The sequence below is a fragment of the Zonotrichia albicollis genome, chromosome 11 (genome assembly GCF_047830755.1).
Source record: "Zonotrichia albicollis isolate bZonAlb1 chromosome 11, bZonAlb1.hap1, whole genome shotgun sequence".
NCBI lineage: Eukaryota > Metazoa > Chordata > Aves > Passeriformes > Passerellidae > Zonotrichia > Zonotrichia albicollis.
The window spans coordinates 18078728-18096757 of NC_133829.1; the positions used below are offsets into that span (position 1 = coordinate 18078728).

The window sequence follows — 18030 nt, forward strand, 5'->3', positions numbered from 1 at the left end:
ACATGCACTGGGAACCCCTAAAAGCCCCCAGACCCCAAAGTGTGGGAAGCAGGAGAATGTGCCCTTCTGCCCCCTCAGGTGAGACCCCACCTGCAGAGCTGCCCCAGCACAGGGAGGACACAGAGCTGCTGCAGAGAGCCCAGAGGAGGCCACGGAGATGCTCTGAGGGTGGAGCCCCTCTGCTCTGGAGCCAGGCTGGCAGAGCTGGGGGTGCTCACCTGGACAGGAGAAGGCTCCAGGGAAACCTCAGAGCCCCTGGCAGGGCCTGAAGGGGCTCCAGGAGAGCTGGAGAGGGACTGGGGACAAGGGATGGAGGGACAGCACACAGGGAATGGCTCCCACTGCCATTGGGCAGGGATGGATGGGATATTGAGGAGAAATTGATGCCTGTGTGTCACTATAGGACACGAAGCAACACAACCCAGACACGCTGCTGTTCTCAAGGTAAAAAGGGAAGTTTATTTTCTGACTCCAACATTTATAGATTTCCAAAAGTGACAGTGGATTGGAGGGTGAAGGTGCCACCTCACCAATGACACTGGTCAAACCAACAGTCCATCAAATTTCTCTTCCTCCATAAAAGAATGCAAAAACAATAAGTTATTTACAGAAAGTGTGTGAGAAAGTTCATTACAAGAATGTAAACATCAGAAGGCTTAGAAAATCTTAAAAAATCAGAGCAACACCTGTGAGGGTGGTGAGGCCCTGGCACAGGTTGTCCAGAGCAGCTGTGGCTGCCCCATCCCTGGAAGTGTCCCAGGCCAGGTTGGATGAGCTTGGAGCAAGCTGGGAGAGTGGAAGCTGTTGCTGCCCATGGCAGGGGCTGGAACAAGAAGAGCTTTAAGGTCTCTTCCAGCCCAAACTGTGCTGTGATTTAGAAGCAATCCAGGAAAAGGAAAAGGAAAAGGAGAAGGGGAGTCCACACACACTGGATGTCCTTGGCAGGCTGGGACTCCCACACAGCCACCCCATGTCCGAAGAAATGTCTGGTGCATCTGAAATTGGGAAATGCTCTGTGGTTCACTCTGTTTCAGGTTGTTCCAGAGGTTCTTTATCCTTTTCTTTGGAATCACAGAAAGCACTGATGAAATATTTACAGGAGAGATGTCCGTTTTGGTAAACGGTGTTTCAGTTTCCACAAAACCCTTTGGATTTTGTCTTTTATTTTTGCTTTCACCAAATCATCATTATGTCATCTGTGGGTTGTTTTTTTTTTTTGTTTTTTTTTTTTTTTAAGGAGGAATATAGAGCAGAAGGAATTAGCTGGCACAACATTGACTACATAGACAACTCCAGCTGCATCAACCTGATCAGCAAGAAGCCAACGGGGCTGCTCCATCTGCTGGATGAGGAAAGCAAGTGAGTAGGAAAATGCTGGCTTTGGAAATGGGATTTGTTTTTCGGTTAAAATGTGTTTATCCTTCAGTTTTCTGAAAAAGAAACAACTTCCCAGAAAGGTGCTAATAGCTCACTGGGCTGATTGGTGTTTCTAGTGTTGTTTTTGAGGTGGCAACACACAGAGTGGAGAATCAGCCAGCTGAGCAAAAAGCCTTAAAAATAATAATTAAAATTCCTTTCAAGAATTTCTTCCATTAAAGGGAAGGGAGAAGGTTTCCTTTGCTTCTCTCCTAATTTCCTTCCCTATCTCTTGGGATGTGACAGTGTGAAGGTGCTGAACACAAGTACTTGAGTTCAAGCAGAATGCGTAGGTGCTGTTATTGAGATGTAAGGTAGATTTATCAATTTGACTGATAAAAATTGAACCAGAGTGAAGTGAGGGCAATTGTCCATAGGGGCTGCATTTCCACAGGGTTGCAGGGGCATCAAGGACTCAGCTCAGATTTGCACCCTTGGTTGCATCCATCTGTCTCAGGAGAAGTTCTTGGGGGAACGTGTGGCTTCTGGGGCTGCCTTGGTGCGGAAACTTCGGAGCAGAACAGTTCTCCCATTGGATACTCGTGCCGGTTTCCTCCATGTAAAAGGCAGGGAAAGTCCAGGTGGTTCTTGCTGAGGTCACCTCAGATCCACGTGGCCAGGGACACGAGGTCTTCTCCCACCGTTTGCCTCGTGGGTTTCTCCCCCACTTCTTGTCTCGTTGACAAGAGACCAGCGGTGGTGCTCTCCCAGTGATGTTGTACTGAGATAAAACAACTTAAATTGGGTAAAGTTGTGAAATACATCCCCATGCTGCAGATTGCCATGAGGTTTGAGGATGGAGGCTCTGCTGAAGCAGACACAGAAGTGGAAGCTCAGAAGGTCTCTGTTTTCCCTTTCATGGACATGAAAGAAGTGGAAAAGTTTTCCTGTTAGGTTTGCAGCTTCTTCCTTTCATTTCTCTCCCCTCAGTTTTCCTCAAGCCACAAACCAGACGCTGCTGGACAAATTCAAGCGTCAGCACGAGGGGAGCTCCTACATTGAGTTCCCAGCAGTGATGGAGCCAGCTTTCATCATCAAACACTACGCGGGCAAAGTCAAGTACGGAGTCAAGGTCTGTCACCCAGCTGCTCCCCAGCAGCTGCTTTCATCTCAGTCTGGATTGGGAGGAAAAGCCCCAGAGGCTCCACAGAGATGTTTTGGAGAGGACTTGGCCCAAGAAGATGGGAGGGTGAGGAGGGAAATGGAAAGTAGTAGGGACAGCGTCTTCCTGTTCTCCTTCACATGAGCATTTCGGGAAGAATTTAGAGGAGTGCAGTGAGTTCAGTGCTACACCCCAACAATGAGTTGAAATTGAGTGGCCTTTCTGGGCTTGGTTTGTGTAGAAAACCCAGTGTTTTCGTCATCATTAGCCACTTGTAATACAGATTATGTGTGCTTAGGTCTCTGCATCCCGCTGCTACATGTACTGTCTGGAATCCCACGTGAATTATTCCAAAGTTGACCCCATTTCTGTTCGTGCCAGTTACGAGCAGAAGGAATTCCGGTGTGAGAAATAGCCTTGGGATTTGCTGCTGCAAATCTCTCATCGTGCTTCTGATGCAATAAATGCACATGATGAGCATTAGAGATGATGATGATGACGATAAAGATCTGCTATGGGAGCAGGAGAGAAAAAAGAAACAGAATTCAATAATTGTGCTGGCCCAGAGATATCCTGGAAGGTCCTACCTGTAGTATCATGTGAGTATTGTTTATTTTCCTCTTTCCTCTTTGCCTAGGATTTCCGGGAGAAGAACACGGACCACATGCGGCCGGACATCGTGGCGCTGCTGCGGAGCAGCAGGAACGCCTTCATCTGCGGCATGATCGGGATCGACCCCGTGGCCGTGTTCCGCTGGGCCGTCCTCAGGGCCTTCTTCAGGGCCATGGTGGCCTTCAGGGAGGCTGGGAAACGATACGTGGACAAGAAAACTGGTATGTGTGCCCATCGCCTGTCCTGGAGCCTGCTTTTCACCAGCACTTTGGCTCTAATGTGTTATTACCCTGTTTGAAGTAGCCTGACTCATCAAAACTAGTTTTGAACCTATTGGAAAATGTATTGAATTAACATTAGATTTTTTGCAGAAGTGACATTTAAAGGTACATTTGGATTTTAACGTATCCTAAGGAAATATTTTCATTTTACTGCTTTAATGTTTTCATTTTTGTAGGATGCATGGATAGAAAAACACAAGTCATTCAAACAGAGACATACAAATTATCCAGCAAAAAAAGCAAATTATTTTTGTAATAATTCTTGAACTGTTAGTTATATCTGGAAACAAAAAAAAGGCAATAAATCTTCCTATGATTTTCCAAGCTGTTCACCCTTTCAGCTGCAGGAGAGCATGTCTCTTGTCTAGGAAAATTCATGGCTTTGCAGTCATCCAGAACCACGGATCACAGGGGCATTAAATTAAAGGAAAGTGACGGTGCATCATCATGCTGTGGCAGGCAAGACCTGGCTGTGCTTTTAGACCATTTCTTGGCATAAAGCAATTTCGGAGAGACGGGTACAAGCTATTACTGTTCATTTCTGGGCACAAGAGGGCTTGAAATCCGTGATGAAATTAGAGCCTCCGCAGGGAAAATGTCAGCTGGGTTAAAATTAAAGGCAGAGCTGCACCATTAATTACTTTGTAATCAGTGAGGTTTGCATCGTGGAGAGTGAGGGAGCCTGGGACAAGGAGCAAAGGGAGGCAGCTGTTCAAGCAGAAAGAATCATTTTTTTGGGAGCAAATCCCAAGAAGAGCAGCAGGCAAAAAATCAACTTTCAGGTCTTGAGGTTCTTGCTCTGACACCTCCTGGATGTGGTGTAAGAGAAGAGCTGATTCTCATGAGCCTGGGTCTGTCTGGCACATCAAGGCAGCATTTTTGGACAGAGTAAGCAAAGAGGGAGATGGCAGAGATGTTTGTCTTTGGGAGAAAGGCCACTCCAAAGAGCTGGCTTCCAAAATCCATCTTTGCATTTTCATCCTGCATGAACCCCAGGCTAAACTCAAATGAGATAATCCAGAATATTAAAAAAATGGTTCAATCTCAGGAAGTAAGAGCTGATTTCAAGCCCTGCTTCGCTTTCTGTGTCTCTGGCAGCTGGTCCTGCACCCTGCTATCCTCATCTCCTTGCTCCTGCTTTTCAGGCCAGAGTTTGTGGCAGTAAGTGCTTATGTCTCTCTATATATATCTGTATCAATGTATAGATATGATTATAGATACAGATATATATGTAACTGGATGAGACCAGGATGTCTTGGGACAATTCTGAGATTCAATTCTTGTATCATCTTTTCTTTCCATACCAAAATTAACTAATACATGGTGATGGCTGAATTTCTAAACCTTCTCATGGTGCTGCTCCATTATCTGTCCATGTCCTTTAGCCTGTATTGAAATGGAATTGTGCTTTGTTCCCTCTGGGTTTTGAGTCAAAGAAAGAACAAACCCTTCAGAAAGCTGGGTAAGGCTTATCTGGAACTTACCAACAATCGTCAGATCATTTATACCCTAAATTTTTATGTGCATCAAATTGGGAAAAAGTCATGAGAAAGTCTCCGTTATACAGGCAACACTACTAGGAGGTGATTACCTAAATCTAAATTCCATACTGAGGTACACCTTATCTGTGGGAAAACCTTAACCTACAAGCAGTGGCAGAGCTGGGATCACTGTCCTTGCCCTCTTTGGAGAGCTGCCCACCATGTCCAGGCATGATCCAGGCTGGACAAGCCTTGGGGCAGCCTGTGGTTGTCTCTGCCCTTGGCAAGGGGTGGGACTGGATGATTTTTAAGGTCCCTTCCAACTCAAAACCGTTCTGGGATTCTGACTTTGCCCAGGTCACACTCAGCAAGGTGAGATCAGCAGATTAATTGTGTGCGGGTGTGACCTTGCACCCATCCCCTGCTCCATTGTCCTCCTCCAGAGCCCTGTCAGCAGAGCAGGTGGCTGTGGAAGGGGTAGACGTGGGCAGGAGGCTCAGCCAGTGTCAGGACAGCCTGCTGTAACATGATGCATCCACTGCCAGCTGCTGCAATTCCCTTCCCTTCTCCAAAATTGTACAGGAAAACCCCAAATTGATGCTTTGCCTCTATGGCAGAAAACATTTGTGAGTTATCAAAGTATTGCTAAAATTCTCCCATCTTGATAGATAGAAGCAGAGACCAAAGGCAGCACATGTTTGATGTTTATTTTGTTTTTTATCAAACCTTGATGGCTTTAATTAGCCTGATTTGAGCATCTGCCTGCCCACAGATGTGTAGCTGCTAACAAAATGATGGTAGAGTAAGAAAAGCCTCTCACACAGTCATGCACATGCACACACTTAATATTTGTACAGATGTTTTTTCAAGACGTGCTGCCTGTTCTTGGTTTCTGAGGTCCTTTCCCCATCCATCAGGTAGGTGAAGTGACAGAGCAGGAAAATATCCAAAACTAGCTTATTTTAATTAAAGGCTCTTTGCATTCTTTGTCTGAACCCCAACCGGATCTCTCTTGCTTTTATGCTTGCAATACCCAACAGGGTTTTTCCAGAAAAATCCCTGGCTTGTGTCTAAGCAGCTCTGCAAAATTTTGCTCTGCTTCCTTTCCACATCATCCTTTTGGTTGTCTCCTCCATGCCAAGCAGATGCTTCTGGAAGGATAATCAGCATTTTTTTCTTGATGGCTTTGGGGACTCTTCTTTCGTTATGCTCCTGGTACCCTCGTAGTGCAGCTTTTGGTGATTTTGTGATTGTCCTCTTTAACCTGAAGGTGAAGAGCAGCAAAGTGGTGTCACTGTGAATTTTCTTTGGTGCCTTTGTGTTTCTGCCTGAGTGATGCTTCTTAGTGTGCTGCCAATGCTGCTCAAATGAAAGGTGCCAGGATTGGACGAGCTGCACTTAAGCTGAAGGGTGGAACTCTTCAATAATTAGATTTTTAATTCTTTTTATTACTAAGTGTATCAGTGAGGACTGAAATGGTCCAATAGAACTGCGTGTTAGAACTGCATTTTTTTGTGAACTTGGATTAAAGGAACACTGTCAAGCTTTTAAGGAGAGAAAATGGGCTGATTGACTTTTTGTGCTGTCATCAATTCACATTTATTATGCAAAACTCTCTAATTCATAGCAAAAACTTAATGGAGAAAATGGTGCTATTCATACAAATTTGGTTTTGCTGGACCTAAATCCTTGCTCTGATGAAGGTTTTGTGGTCTTGAGGCTGTGCCTGTCCTTGATGGGCTCTGCAGTTGGATTTAGCCAACAAGGGTTGCTCCTTGGTAATTTCTCCTTAAAAATAATCCCACTGGTTTCTGCAAATTTATTCCTGAAGCTGATCACCAAAAAACCACTGTCCTCAGAATAATTAATAAAAAGGCTGCATTTGCCAAATACAGGTGACAGCAACCAAAAGCTTGGTGTTTGAGGTGAGGAGGAACCCCTTGGCAGTGCTCCTGTGGAAAATTCCGATCAGTGCTTTCCCGTGGTTTGATGTGTTGGTATGAAATGCTCCCAGAGATGCTGGCACAAAGTGACTCCACGGTGACCTCCCCACGCCCCACTGGGAGTGTGGCACCTCCTGGACGTGGCAGCCACGACAGAGAGACATCTGTGTGCTGGCACATTGTCACCGGTGTCACCTCTCCTCCGCCCTGTGCTCACAGCTGGGCCATCATGCATTGATGGTTTCTTGCCAAACTCCAGACTCTGTGTTCTGTGCCCTCAGGGAATGTGGAAATGGTGCTTAATGCAAATAATTCACTTTTTTTTTTCCTTTGAATTGCCATAATCTGAGCAAAATGTAGCACTGGGATGCATGATGAGAATTCCAGGCTGTGTCATGGAGCAGCTGGACAGGGATTTGCTGGTAACACTGGGCAGAGGCACAGAAGGGATTTTAAAAATAAGTTAATAAAAGTAAAGATTTATCTAATAATCCTCTTTTTGCCCAAATAATCTTGGAGTGATTATTAAGTGTTTATGCTCTGTCTAATGAAGATTCCAATTAGGACTGGGATGTGGTCCAGCCCATTGCTTCCATGCCTCAGTGCTGTGAGGAGGAAACCACAGTTAAATTGTGTCAAGCACAAAAACCTGTGACCCTCGAGCTCCTTTGGGCTTGTTCCTTCCCCTCTCCTGACTTCCGCTTATAAAATCTTTCTCTTCTCTCCATTTTTTTTTGTTTGTTTTTATTTTGCTTCCCAAGGGCATGATGATGCAGTGCCATGTGCGGTTTTGAAAAGTGTGGATAGTTTTAGCTTTCTCCACCACCCAGTTCATCAGAGGAGCTTAGAGATCCTGCAGAGGTGCAAGGAGGAGAAGTACAGTAAGGCTCCACCACTCACCCTCCCCTCTGGTACCACACTCACACGTCCAGAAACGGAAACCAGGTGCATTCCATGCAGAAAGGATAAAAAACCAACACCTGAGGAGCCCTCCATGGTCAAACCAGGTGCCTCAGAGCAGTTTTGAACCTATTGGGAAATGATTAGGCAGAGTTGGAAGAGTCAAATGAAAAGCAAACCCATACCTCTTGGGATCTTGGAAAAATTGTTTTGTTGGCAATTTTCCCATTTACTGACATTAATTAAGAATATTCCTGATACACAGCTGATACAGCTGGAATTCAACGTAATTTGGATTTCATTAGACTTCAGAAATGCCTTTAGCTTGTGAAAATATTGTCTCTCAGGGCTTTTACTTAGAGCATTGTCAATGTTATTTTATGGAATGATGCACTTGGTCTCCTTTTCTTCATCTTCACTCCTCTGTCATGTAATAAACTCATCCTGCATGACAACATGGACACTCTTGCCTGCACTACTCTGGTTTATTTTTATATTTAAATAGATATTTGGTGCTCTCATGTTTAGATGTATTATTTTCCTACCATTATTCTCTTCATTCATGTTGCCTGTTAAAGCTGACAGAAATAGAGCTGCTCTGCAGCCCAACTTGCTTAAACTTACTGAAATTTAGGTGTAAGTGGAAACCACCTTTTTTTCTGTAGATCTGAGCATGGTAAGTACAGTAGATGCATGTTAAATTTTCATAAATATGGTTTTCCTGTTAGAAACATTCTGTCAGATATCTCAGCTTCATGCAGCATGTGAGGTTGGGCAAACAGTGGTGGTTTAGGTATTAATTTAGGCTCTCATTCTTAATTTAACTATGTTATTTTCCCCTACATTTCCCAACACTGCTATAAGAAAACATAAAGGGGTGATGCTAAATTTTACTTGATTTTTGATTTTATTAAAAGGTGTTGTGCCAAATGACCTTACTGATACTGCTAAGAAACTATTGAAAAGGAAGATAGTTATCAGCAGTGTAATTTTACTTGCCATTAATGAATCAATTTAACTTTAATTTTTAAGTTGGCTCAGCAATATGAGAGATTTTGGGCAGGGTTTAGTTTGCATTTCCTTAGGTGAGGAAAAAGAAATTCATACAACTCAAGAGATACTTTGAGCTTTAATTTAATGGGAAACAGGAAGCTGTTGAGCTCAACACCTCAAAACCTCACTAATACAGATGAGTCCACACAATTTGGGATCTCTTGGGATAAATTCAACAAGTGGGTCTAAAAAGAACACTGCCAGTTTGTGAATTGGCACCTGACCAGGCAAACAAGTAATTCTAGTTCCGCATTCAGAGATCCCTCCCATCTCCCCAGGGGTGTGCTCCTGCTTCCCCAGGCTCCCAGCCGAGGTGGGCTTGGAGAATGTGGAATGTTCTGCTTCAGAATCCATCAGGGTTTGGGCCCCACAGGCAAGCCTGGCCCCGGGGACTTGGCTTTTCCCACATCCACATCATCCTTGAGACAGGAACCAAGGTCATCCCCTTGTTTTGAGCTGTGCAGTTAGCTCTGAGCAAAGAGAGAAAACAAATGGGTTTGATGAGTTTATTGAGATTCCCTGTGGGTCCCTTGATATTCAGCTTTGGAGCCAACTGGACTCCCTTCCCTTACCCTCCACAGCCTCCCTAACACCACCAGTTCCTCCAGAGCAAAGCACTGGGTTTGGACACCTCTGAACCAACACTGGAGGTCTGCTGGTTGGTATTCATCCATAGAGAATTGACAGAGCTTATCCAGAACTTTTCTCAACAAGGCAAAGACCTGCCTGGTCAATCAGTCCATTTTTCCAAAACACTCATGCTGAAGGAAAGGGAATATGCTTCAAAAATCAGAATAATTTTCTGCCTGAAGTGTGAACCAGATCAGGCTGTGCCTGAGCCTGACAGAAGGGTAGGAAGGCAGATTTTGCTCCAAAAAGAAGGGTAGGCATTAAAAAAATCTTGGAAATACCAGTGAAATCCCATTTTTCATGGATTCATTTAGGCAGCAAAAGCCTTCTGGGCCTTAAATGGGGGAGTATCCAGGCATATTAAAATATATTAGTTTAATCTATTTTACTAATAGATCCAGCTAGACATTAGGTGCTTTCTTAGTTTAAAACTAGCTACACAAAGTGCTAATGCAACATTTTAAGCAGATTCATGGTTATTCCCATTTTTCCCTATTTACAATTGGGTTTCTGTGCTTTAAATCAGGACTTTGAACACAGAAATGCCAGCCTTGAAAGAGGTACAAGAACAATCCTAGGACAAGAAATGTAACCCAAAAACGGCTTAAGTGACAAAAAGAGGGATTGAAAAGAGTTTTGAGCTTGGGTGTTGTTAAGCACTCAGATGCATTACCTGCCTTGCTTTCCAAAACCCTCCAGTGCTGGAGATGCCAAACCTCCTCAGCAGGAGTGCTTTGGTTGGTCCTGCCCTCGAGCACAGGGACAAAGGGACAGCACACCCTCAAGTTCTCTTTTGTTGGCATTTCCAGAATGTTTGGGCACCTTTAGATGCAAAAACTTAACCAGGTGGACCATCAGCCTTTTCAGGGATCTCCTGCCCAATTCAAGATGAGCAGATTCTCCCGTTGAGCTCCAAGATGAGCAGTTACCACACCTTAACAGGGCAAGGAGGGTGGTGCATGTCCTGTTAAAGGGATGGCTTTGGTAGGAATTCATCTTCTCCTCAGGAATTCCAGGCTCAGAACAGCAGGACAGGCTCAGGTCTCAGTATGTTTGCTTTGTGGTCATCTTTCAGAATCAAAAATCGCCAGGACACCTTTTACCTCAGCACTTGGGCTGTATGAAATAGTGGAATTATAAATACTGGGAGGAGGGGATATGCCATTGCTTCCTCCTGTCCTGCTACAAACCATAGTTTAGATTTTTTTCTTTTTAGAAAGCTTTTTTCCCCCTGTTTTTTTCCCACTGTAGATGTCTCAGGGTAGAATAAAACATTTTTCCCATGCTGAGGTGAGAGCTGTGATTTTTCCTGTCTCACAGCAGTGATTTTGAGACAGTTATAAAATTGCTCAGCTGTTTTTATGTCAAACTCCACATTATCAGATCTTTATATTTTTGTGGTTTGGTGACTTGAAGTGTTTTGTTGTCTACAATAATTGTCTCCTGTCTTCCTAAGTGCTTGGTTACAAAACATTTCCACTTCAGGGCAGATAACAGCTGCTACTGTAACCATGTGTGGCAGCTTCCTTGGCTGAATACAAAATAGATACTTTATTTAATATATTGTTTTATTAGCTGTAATTTATTACAAATAAATTATTCTAGCTATCAAAGGATATAGGCTCAATAGGCAATCAGGCCTTTATAAAATAGCGTAGAAGTGTCTATAATAGTATAAGAAGTGGAAAGGAATAAATGAAAAATATTTCATATTAAAAAAGCACATTTGCTTCAAAATTGGGGGGAAAGCACATTTGCTACAAAATTGATTGATTTTTGCAGATTTTATATACATTTTTAAATCCTTCCTTGAAGTTTCTGACCATTTAAGCAGCTACTGAATGAAACTCAGGTCTACACTTGAGATACAAATCTGGGCATCTTCTGCAAAGCTTTCTCCTTCCCCATTCCAGAATGAACTTGCTTGTGAAGCCAAAGTCTTCATTTCCAAGGCATTCATTTATTCCTTGGACACTTCTTCTCTCCCTCCAAAGAGATGGACATGTGCAGCAAGTAGGAAATGCTATAAAGTTATAAATGCTATACAGTTATAAATGCTATAAAGCATAAATAGATGCACATGTCCATCTCTTTGGAGGGAGAGAAGAAGTGTGTAAGGAATAAATGACCATTTTTCCAAGCATTCTAGTTAAGTCCGGGTGTTTTGCCCATGCAGCTGGGTTATCCCATGCCCAGTGGAAAGCTTGGGAATCTCTTGAACATGGAGAGCATGAGTGGCTGCTCCCGTCATCTCCTCTTTGCTAGGTGGAGCAGCATGTCCCCAGAACACCCCCTGTGTGTGTGGGAGAGCAATGGGAGGCTGGAGCAGGCGGTGCCACTCACGAGGGCGATGGCGCTGGCAGGGAGGTGGCACTGGGGAGCGATGGCATCCCTGGCACCCGGCATGTGCCAGGACGCGTCAGCAGAGTCAGGCCTCAGCTATGGCTCTGCTAATTGTCTCTGGGGATGGCTCTGCTAATTGTGTCTTGGGTGTGAGCCAGCTGGAAACGTCTCCCTCATGTGCTGCTTCAGGTATCACTCGGAAGAGCCCGCGGACGCCGCTCTCAGACCTGCAGGGAGTCAACACCATCAACGAGAGGGGCCCACGGTAAGGATCCTGCTTTACCTTGGTCTGGGATGGGGGAGCACTGTCTGTACCTGAAAATTACTGTATTGACGTTTTTTCCATCTCACCTATCAATCTTAACTTCTCTTCCTTCTTTCTCTGCCGTGTGATCGGATATAAACACCTTTCCTGACTAAACAGCAGCAGGAAAGGCAACTTCCCTGTGTCAAAGGCAGCAGTTGTTGGGGATGGGTGTATGAGGGGATAAGAAGCTTTAAAAAATGAATGAATGTGCCAATATCAAGGAAATAGTCATTCAAGGAGGACAGGTTTGGGTGCAGAGCTGCTTACAGCATGTGGTGGCTTCAGGCACCCTGGAATGTGGAAAACCTGGAAGTGATGGAGTTTGAGATGGTACTTTGCCAAATGCTTGCTTGTTTTCAGGGGGTAAAAAAGCACATTTGCTTCAAAACTTACTGGTTTCTACAGATTTTCTGTACATTTTTATTTTTAAATCCCTCCTTGAAGTTTCTGACCATTTAAGCAGCTACTGAATAAAACTCAGGTCTACACTTGAGATACAAATCTGGGCCTCTTCTGCAAAGCCTTCTCCATCCCCACTCCAGAATTAACTTGCTTGTGAAGCCAAGTCTTCATTTCCAGGGCATGTCTGGGCACTGATCCTTTTCCCAGCTGCTCTTGTGCTATCCCTCCTCTCATCCCAGGAGGTCTGATTTTCCCAATGCCCCTCTAAAGGCAGGCAGTGCCTCTCTGCTTCCCTCTGAGCAGGTGTGTGCTGGGGAAGGGAGTGATGGGAGCACCCTCAGCTCCTACAAGCTCTGCTTGCAGCTGCAGATATCCAGGTGTGTCTTTATGGCTGTTCTGAAGTTAATGAGAAGCCCAGAACGAGTCAAGAGGAGTCTAAATCTGTCTCCTGAAATGGGCCCATTAAATCAGTCCTTGCATCTCAGTGCAATTCCCTTCCATACAAAATTAAATATTCCTCAAGGATATTATAAAGGCTCATTTTTAATGGCTTTAATGCCAAATGGCCACAACAAAAATTAGATACACATAGTTCCTTTTTTTTCTAGGGGAACAAAAGTGGCTTCTTCTGCCTGGTTTTGTTCACTATGTGCTCCCTGGGTGCCATCAAGAATAGAATGTCCTTCTTCCTCTGAATTCCTCCCCTTTGAGAGAGGCAGTAGCACCCTTCTGAAGGAGAACTGAATGTTCTCACATCATTACAAGTCCATTTCAGTGGTTAGAGAGCATGGAATTTACTTAAAATGGTGGGATTGAATTCATAAATTTGTGCCACTTCTCGAATGTGAGCAGAAATCCGGGTGGTACAAGCAGTGCCACTCTGTCCTGGGAAGGTGATGCAACCCTGGCTGTCCTCACCTGAGTCTTTGCCACCCTCCTTCCCTTTCTCATAACGCTCAGCTGCTGCTGGGCTGGGTTGTGATGACAGCCAGTCCTTGGTAGCACTCAGGCAGGGAAGGTCGGTGTCTCCAGAGGTGACGTTCCCTGTTCCCAGCACCTCTGATTGTGCAAGTTTCCCTCAAGATAACGTAATGTGAAACTTTGTCCCTGTGGAGATCTTCCCTTGGAGATAAGAGGATTCCTGCAGTTTCTCTATCCAACCTTTGGCACCTTTGGAGCATCTGTAAACTGGGACAGGGCTTTTCTGGACTGCCCAACTCCAGCTTTGGAGGCACTGTAGTGTGGGAGCTGGGGCTGCCAACATTTTCGTAGCCCCAAATATTTTAATTATCTCAGCAAAGGGACATTTTAAAGGCAGGGAAGCTCCTCCTGAGCCAGGCAAGGAGGAGGATGTGTTTATTTAGTGTGGAGCTCAATATGGGGTGAGCTCTGGTTATGTGTCTTAGCCCATACCAGCACAGCAGACAAATCAGCCTAAACAGCCAGAATTGAGAAACTCTGTTTTTCTTCCTCATCCTCAGCAGCTGTGTCCTACCAGCAGCCTCAATCTGAGGCTTTATTTGCAAAAAAAAAAAAAAAAAAGTGCTTTTGGAGCCATCCTAACTCCTGTGATGCCTCAGTAATGTGGTCTGTGATCTTCCCTTGGGCATCATCAGTAATGGGTCCCCAAATGTCACCTTTACCCCTTCCTTCTGGAAGTACAAACCAGATGTCTCATAAGATCCCCAAGGTCCAACCTGTACTTCCAGAGCAGGCTGGTGATTCTGATCCCTTTCATTGGAGCTGCTTTTGATCTGGAGAGTGGTGTCACCCTTGATGAATGTTGGTATTTCAGGTAAATACCAATGTGGCGCTGGTTGGGCAAGAGGAGGTGAGCACAGGAGTGCAGGTGACACTCTGGAAGAGAGATTGGCATGAGCAGCTTCCCAGCAGAGGGACTGGCAGGCCATTTACAGCTCCAAATTAAACAGGAATTGCTTTCAAAGCCATCTCATGATCATGTGGTCACTGATAAGCCTGGTTGTGCATCCAACCTACAGGATAGCCCGGGGCCTGTTTCTAACAGCAAGTTTGAGGCATGACATCACTCAGGAAGTCACTGTGGAGGGTTTAGGGAGCCAAGTGCTCTCCTCTGATCTCAGAAAAAAAGTGGATGGGTGGTTTGCACATGCTGGGTGGGAAACCAGGCTTCAGCAGAGCGTTCCAAGTGCCTTCCCCAGCTGCTGAGAAATGAAGGCCAGGCCATGCCTAACCAAAACCACTTGGGCTGCCTGGGATCCTGCTGGTTTGTGCTCACTAGGGACACTTTTATGTGCAGGGCTGTCTGAGCAGGTGTTGGTCTGGAAGCAGCTGGCTGGGCGAGGTGAGGGGATTGACCCCAAAATACCAAAATCCTGCATCTGTTGCCATCTGAATGTATCCGTCCTGAAGTGTCCCTGTCATTTTATCTTTTGTTTTTTTCAAAACCATGTGGGAATTTCTAGGATTTTCCAGAGAGGTTAGTCAGGATTAATGGTGTTGTACATCCCAAAAGTGGCTGTTGAGTTTTAGTGGTGATTTTTTTATCCCACCTGCAAACAGGAAGTGGATGGTATCTGAGATGTAAAGAGAAGGAAGGTGAACAGGGGGGATCACTTGGATATTCCAGCTCCTCACTAGCCATCTGTGAATGAAATGCTTAAGAAAGCAGGTCCTGGAGCACTTAGCCAGGCGTTTTGCTTTGCTGTGATTGATCCCTCCTTGTAATAGTGGTCCATGTCAGAATGCTGATTTAATAGGATCAGGAAGGAATTTGGGAAGTGCTTAGATGAGGCAGCGAGGTGACGTTGCTCTGAGGATCTGGCTCCAGGCTTTGAGCTGGCTGAACACACAGCTTTACATCCTTTAATTTTTAATTTCCATGTGGCACTTGAGATTTGCCTTTCATCCCAATCAGGACTTTAAGGCAAAGGGCTGCCTTGTTGTCAGCGCTCAGAAGTGGCCGGCGCCCGAGGCCACGTTTAAGCCACCGTGTCCTTCAGCATCCTCGTGACCTGCTGCAGCCTGGAGTCTCCTCCTGCTCCTTTTCCTCCTGTCTGAGATAACTTGGATTGCTTTTATTTCATATAATGATTTCTGCAAGGCTGACAAAAAATTTAGAATTTAAAAACCCCAACAAACCACCAAAAACCCACCAAGCCAAAAGTATTTTGGTGAGATGCTGCCCATGAGAGGCTTCATGTCCCCCAGACACCACTTGAAGGCTCCTCACTTCAGGAAATTGCTTGTCCTGGTGTGTAGTTTGGTCAAGTATCATTTCCATCCCTCCAAGAGAGGATTTTGATTCCTCTCCTTATTTCCTTTAGCCCTTCTGAAGCCAGGTGAGCTTTTCTGGAGACCACAGCAGTTATGCACCATGGCAGAAGGGATCAAATTGAGTGACTGATTTGTAATTAGGTCCCAGAGAATGATTCTGGGTCAACCCATCATCCAGCTGGGGCTGACATCCATCTTTGTGGCAAATAATGAGTTTACTGCAAATTAGGTTTGCTTTTTCTTTTCCCAATGGAATGATTGTGTGAATTTGAGGAGCCAGAGTCAGCACCAGGTGTCATGGCCTTGTGTCCTTCAGGCCACCAAAGGTATCTAGAGGTAACCAAAGGTGTCTAGAGGTAACCAAAGGTGTCTAGAGGTATCTGCAGACTCAAGGTTTCTGTCTGGGAGAGCTGGAAGCTGGTTTTGTCCTGCTGTTCATTTGTTTCTTTTGTGGATATTTGATCTTTGAGAGCTGCTTTAGTAGATGATGGCTCCGTGTGCTGTCTGGCACCAAGAACTCATCCCATGGGAGAGAATGAACAATGGAAAGAAAAAAGCAGCAGCTGATGGGTTGTTTTATGATCTGTTTTTATCATGGAACTGTGTTTTTTATCTCCTCTAACGGTGTCTGGTGTTGCAGGGATGCCTATGGAGTTGGCTGGAATGGCAGGATGGGGATGAGGCACAACAGGCTCGCCAGCCCTGGCACCTTCCTGGACAAAGATGGGATATTTGTCAACACCACCAACAGCAAACTGCTGGAGAGAGCCCATGGCATCCTCATGTCAGTACCCAGGAGGGGATCTGGGCTTTACTCCTGGCACAATGAGCAGCAGGGGTGGCTAGGGCCATGGAAATAGCCAGGATATAAAACTGTCAGGGTGCCAAGCAGACTTGGAGCTGTCTCCCAGCTGGGTTAAAGCAATCCTGGTACATTTGACATGTCTGATTTAATTTGTCTCATTCATTGAGAATGACAAACAAAGGGAAGAAAGAGAAGGAACAAACCTTCTGGTCACACCAGTCTGGAGATACAGCAGCCATGTAATGCAGTCACACTTTTAGCATCTTATCAGAGTTTCCATTATAATTATCTGGGAAGGTGATTCACACTGCAGCCTCCTCAAAGGTTCAGGGAGCATCCCAGGGTGGCTGCAATGAACATGGGGTTTGGAAAGCAGGAGGCTGGTCAATCATTTTGTGACCTGGCATCTTCACTCTTCCCAAGTTCCCAGCATGCCATCATTTCCAGTGTAACCATTCCCATTATTGGATACAGCCCTTTCAGTCTGCAGTGTGCAGGGCAGCCCCATTTCAGTGCTGGCCCTGGCAGCAGCTGCTCAGGGGGATGTGGAGGGGCTGGTTTCATCAACTCCCCCATTCCACAATTGCACTGGGGATTAACCTGAGCCGTTTATTATCTCCCCAGGCGAAATAAGAACTTCAAAGCCAAACCCAGTCTCCCAAAGGTGAGTGAGAAGCAGCATTTTCCCCTTGTGTTTTGTGGGTTAAGGCTGTAGCATAGTCATGTGATGCTGCTGGATATGAAGAAGACCATTGTGTCTACACCAAGACTTTGGTCAGTTCAGCTCTGTTCAGGGCTCTTTAATGCATATAAACCCAGAGGATTTCAGCCTTGGTTTCTGCTGGGAGAAAGAAATATGAGCACTTACATCCTCCTTGGAGCTGCTCTCTCATTTTTCCTCCTTCTGAGAAGGAGTGTGTACATGCTAGTGAAATTTAATAACTAAATCTCTAAACTGAAATGAACAAGTAAGTGATGCAGGAGAGCTGGTACCTGACAGACAACAACCTTGTTACTTTCCCTCTGTCTTGGCTACATTTATTATATTTTAAGAGATGCCAGGACATTTCTTGTCCCTAGAAGAATAAGGCTTTTGGTGCTGCATCCATGGTCAGGAGCAGAGCACCAGAAGAGGAGCAAACATTGGTTTTTACTCCTCTCCATGTCTGTCTTGCACCTGGAGAGGCACTGATGAAATTAATCAATGAACTGCTCATTAACAGTGAGGAGGATCATAGGATGGTTTGTGTTGGGAAGGAATTTAAGGGTCATCCAGTTCTACCCCCTGCAGTGGGCAGGGGCACCTTCCACTATCCCAGGGTGCTCCAAGCCCTGTCTAGCCTGGCCTGGGGCACTGCCAGGGATGGGGCAGGCAGAGCTGCTCTGGGCACCCTGTGCCAGGGCCTGCCCACCCTCTCAGGGCAGCCATCCCCAGTGTTCCCTGTTGAGATTGCATCACCTAAGGAAGCCCTGTGAGGGTAAAGGAGGGATAGAGCAGAT

At 45.3% G+C, this 18030-nt stretch overlaps 1 protein-coding gene across 13 annotated transcripts in view; it reads left to right on the forward strand.

Annotated features, from left to right (window-relative positions):
- The window catches only part of MYO9A (myosin IXA), a 183517-nt gene that overhangs the window by 129003 nt on the left and 36484 nt on the right, over nucleotides 1-18030 (forward strand). For all 13 annotated transcript variants that reach the window (XM_074549652.1, XM_074549660.1, XM_074549656.1 and 10 more), the window contains 7 exons: nucleotides 1238-1359; nucleotides 2347-2488; nucleotides 3156-3351; nucleotides 7597-7716; nucleotides 11951-12026; nucleotides 16366-16509; nucleotides 17155-17194. In XM_074549652.1, the coding sequence (XP_074405753.1) occupies nucleotides 1238-1359; nucleotides 2347-2488; nucleotides 3156-3351; nucleotides 7597-7716; nucleotides 11951-12026; nucleotides 16366-16509; nucleotides 17155-17194 (840 nt within the window). The remainder of the gene's footprint in view (nucleotides 1-1237; nucleotides 1360-2346; nucleotides 2489-3155; nucleotides 3352-7596; nucleotides 7717-11950; nucleotides 12027-16365; nucleotides 16510-17154; nucleotides 17195-18030) is intronic.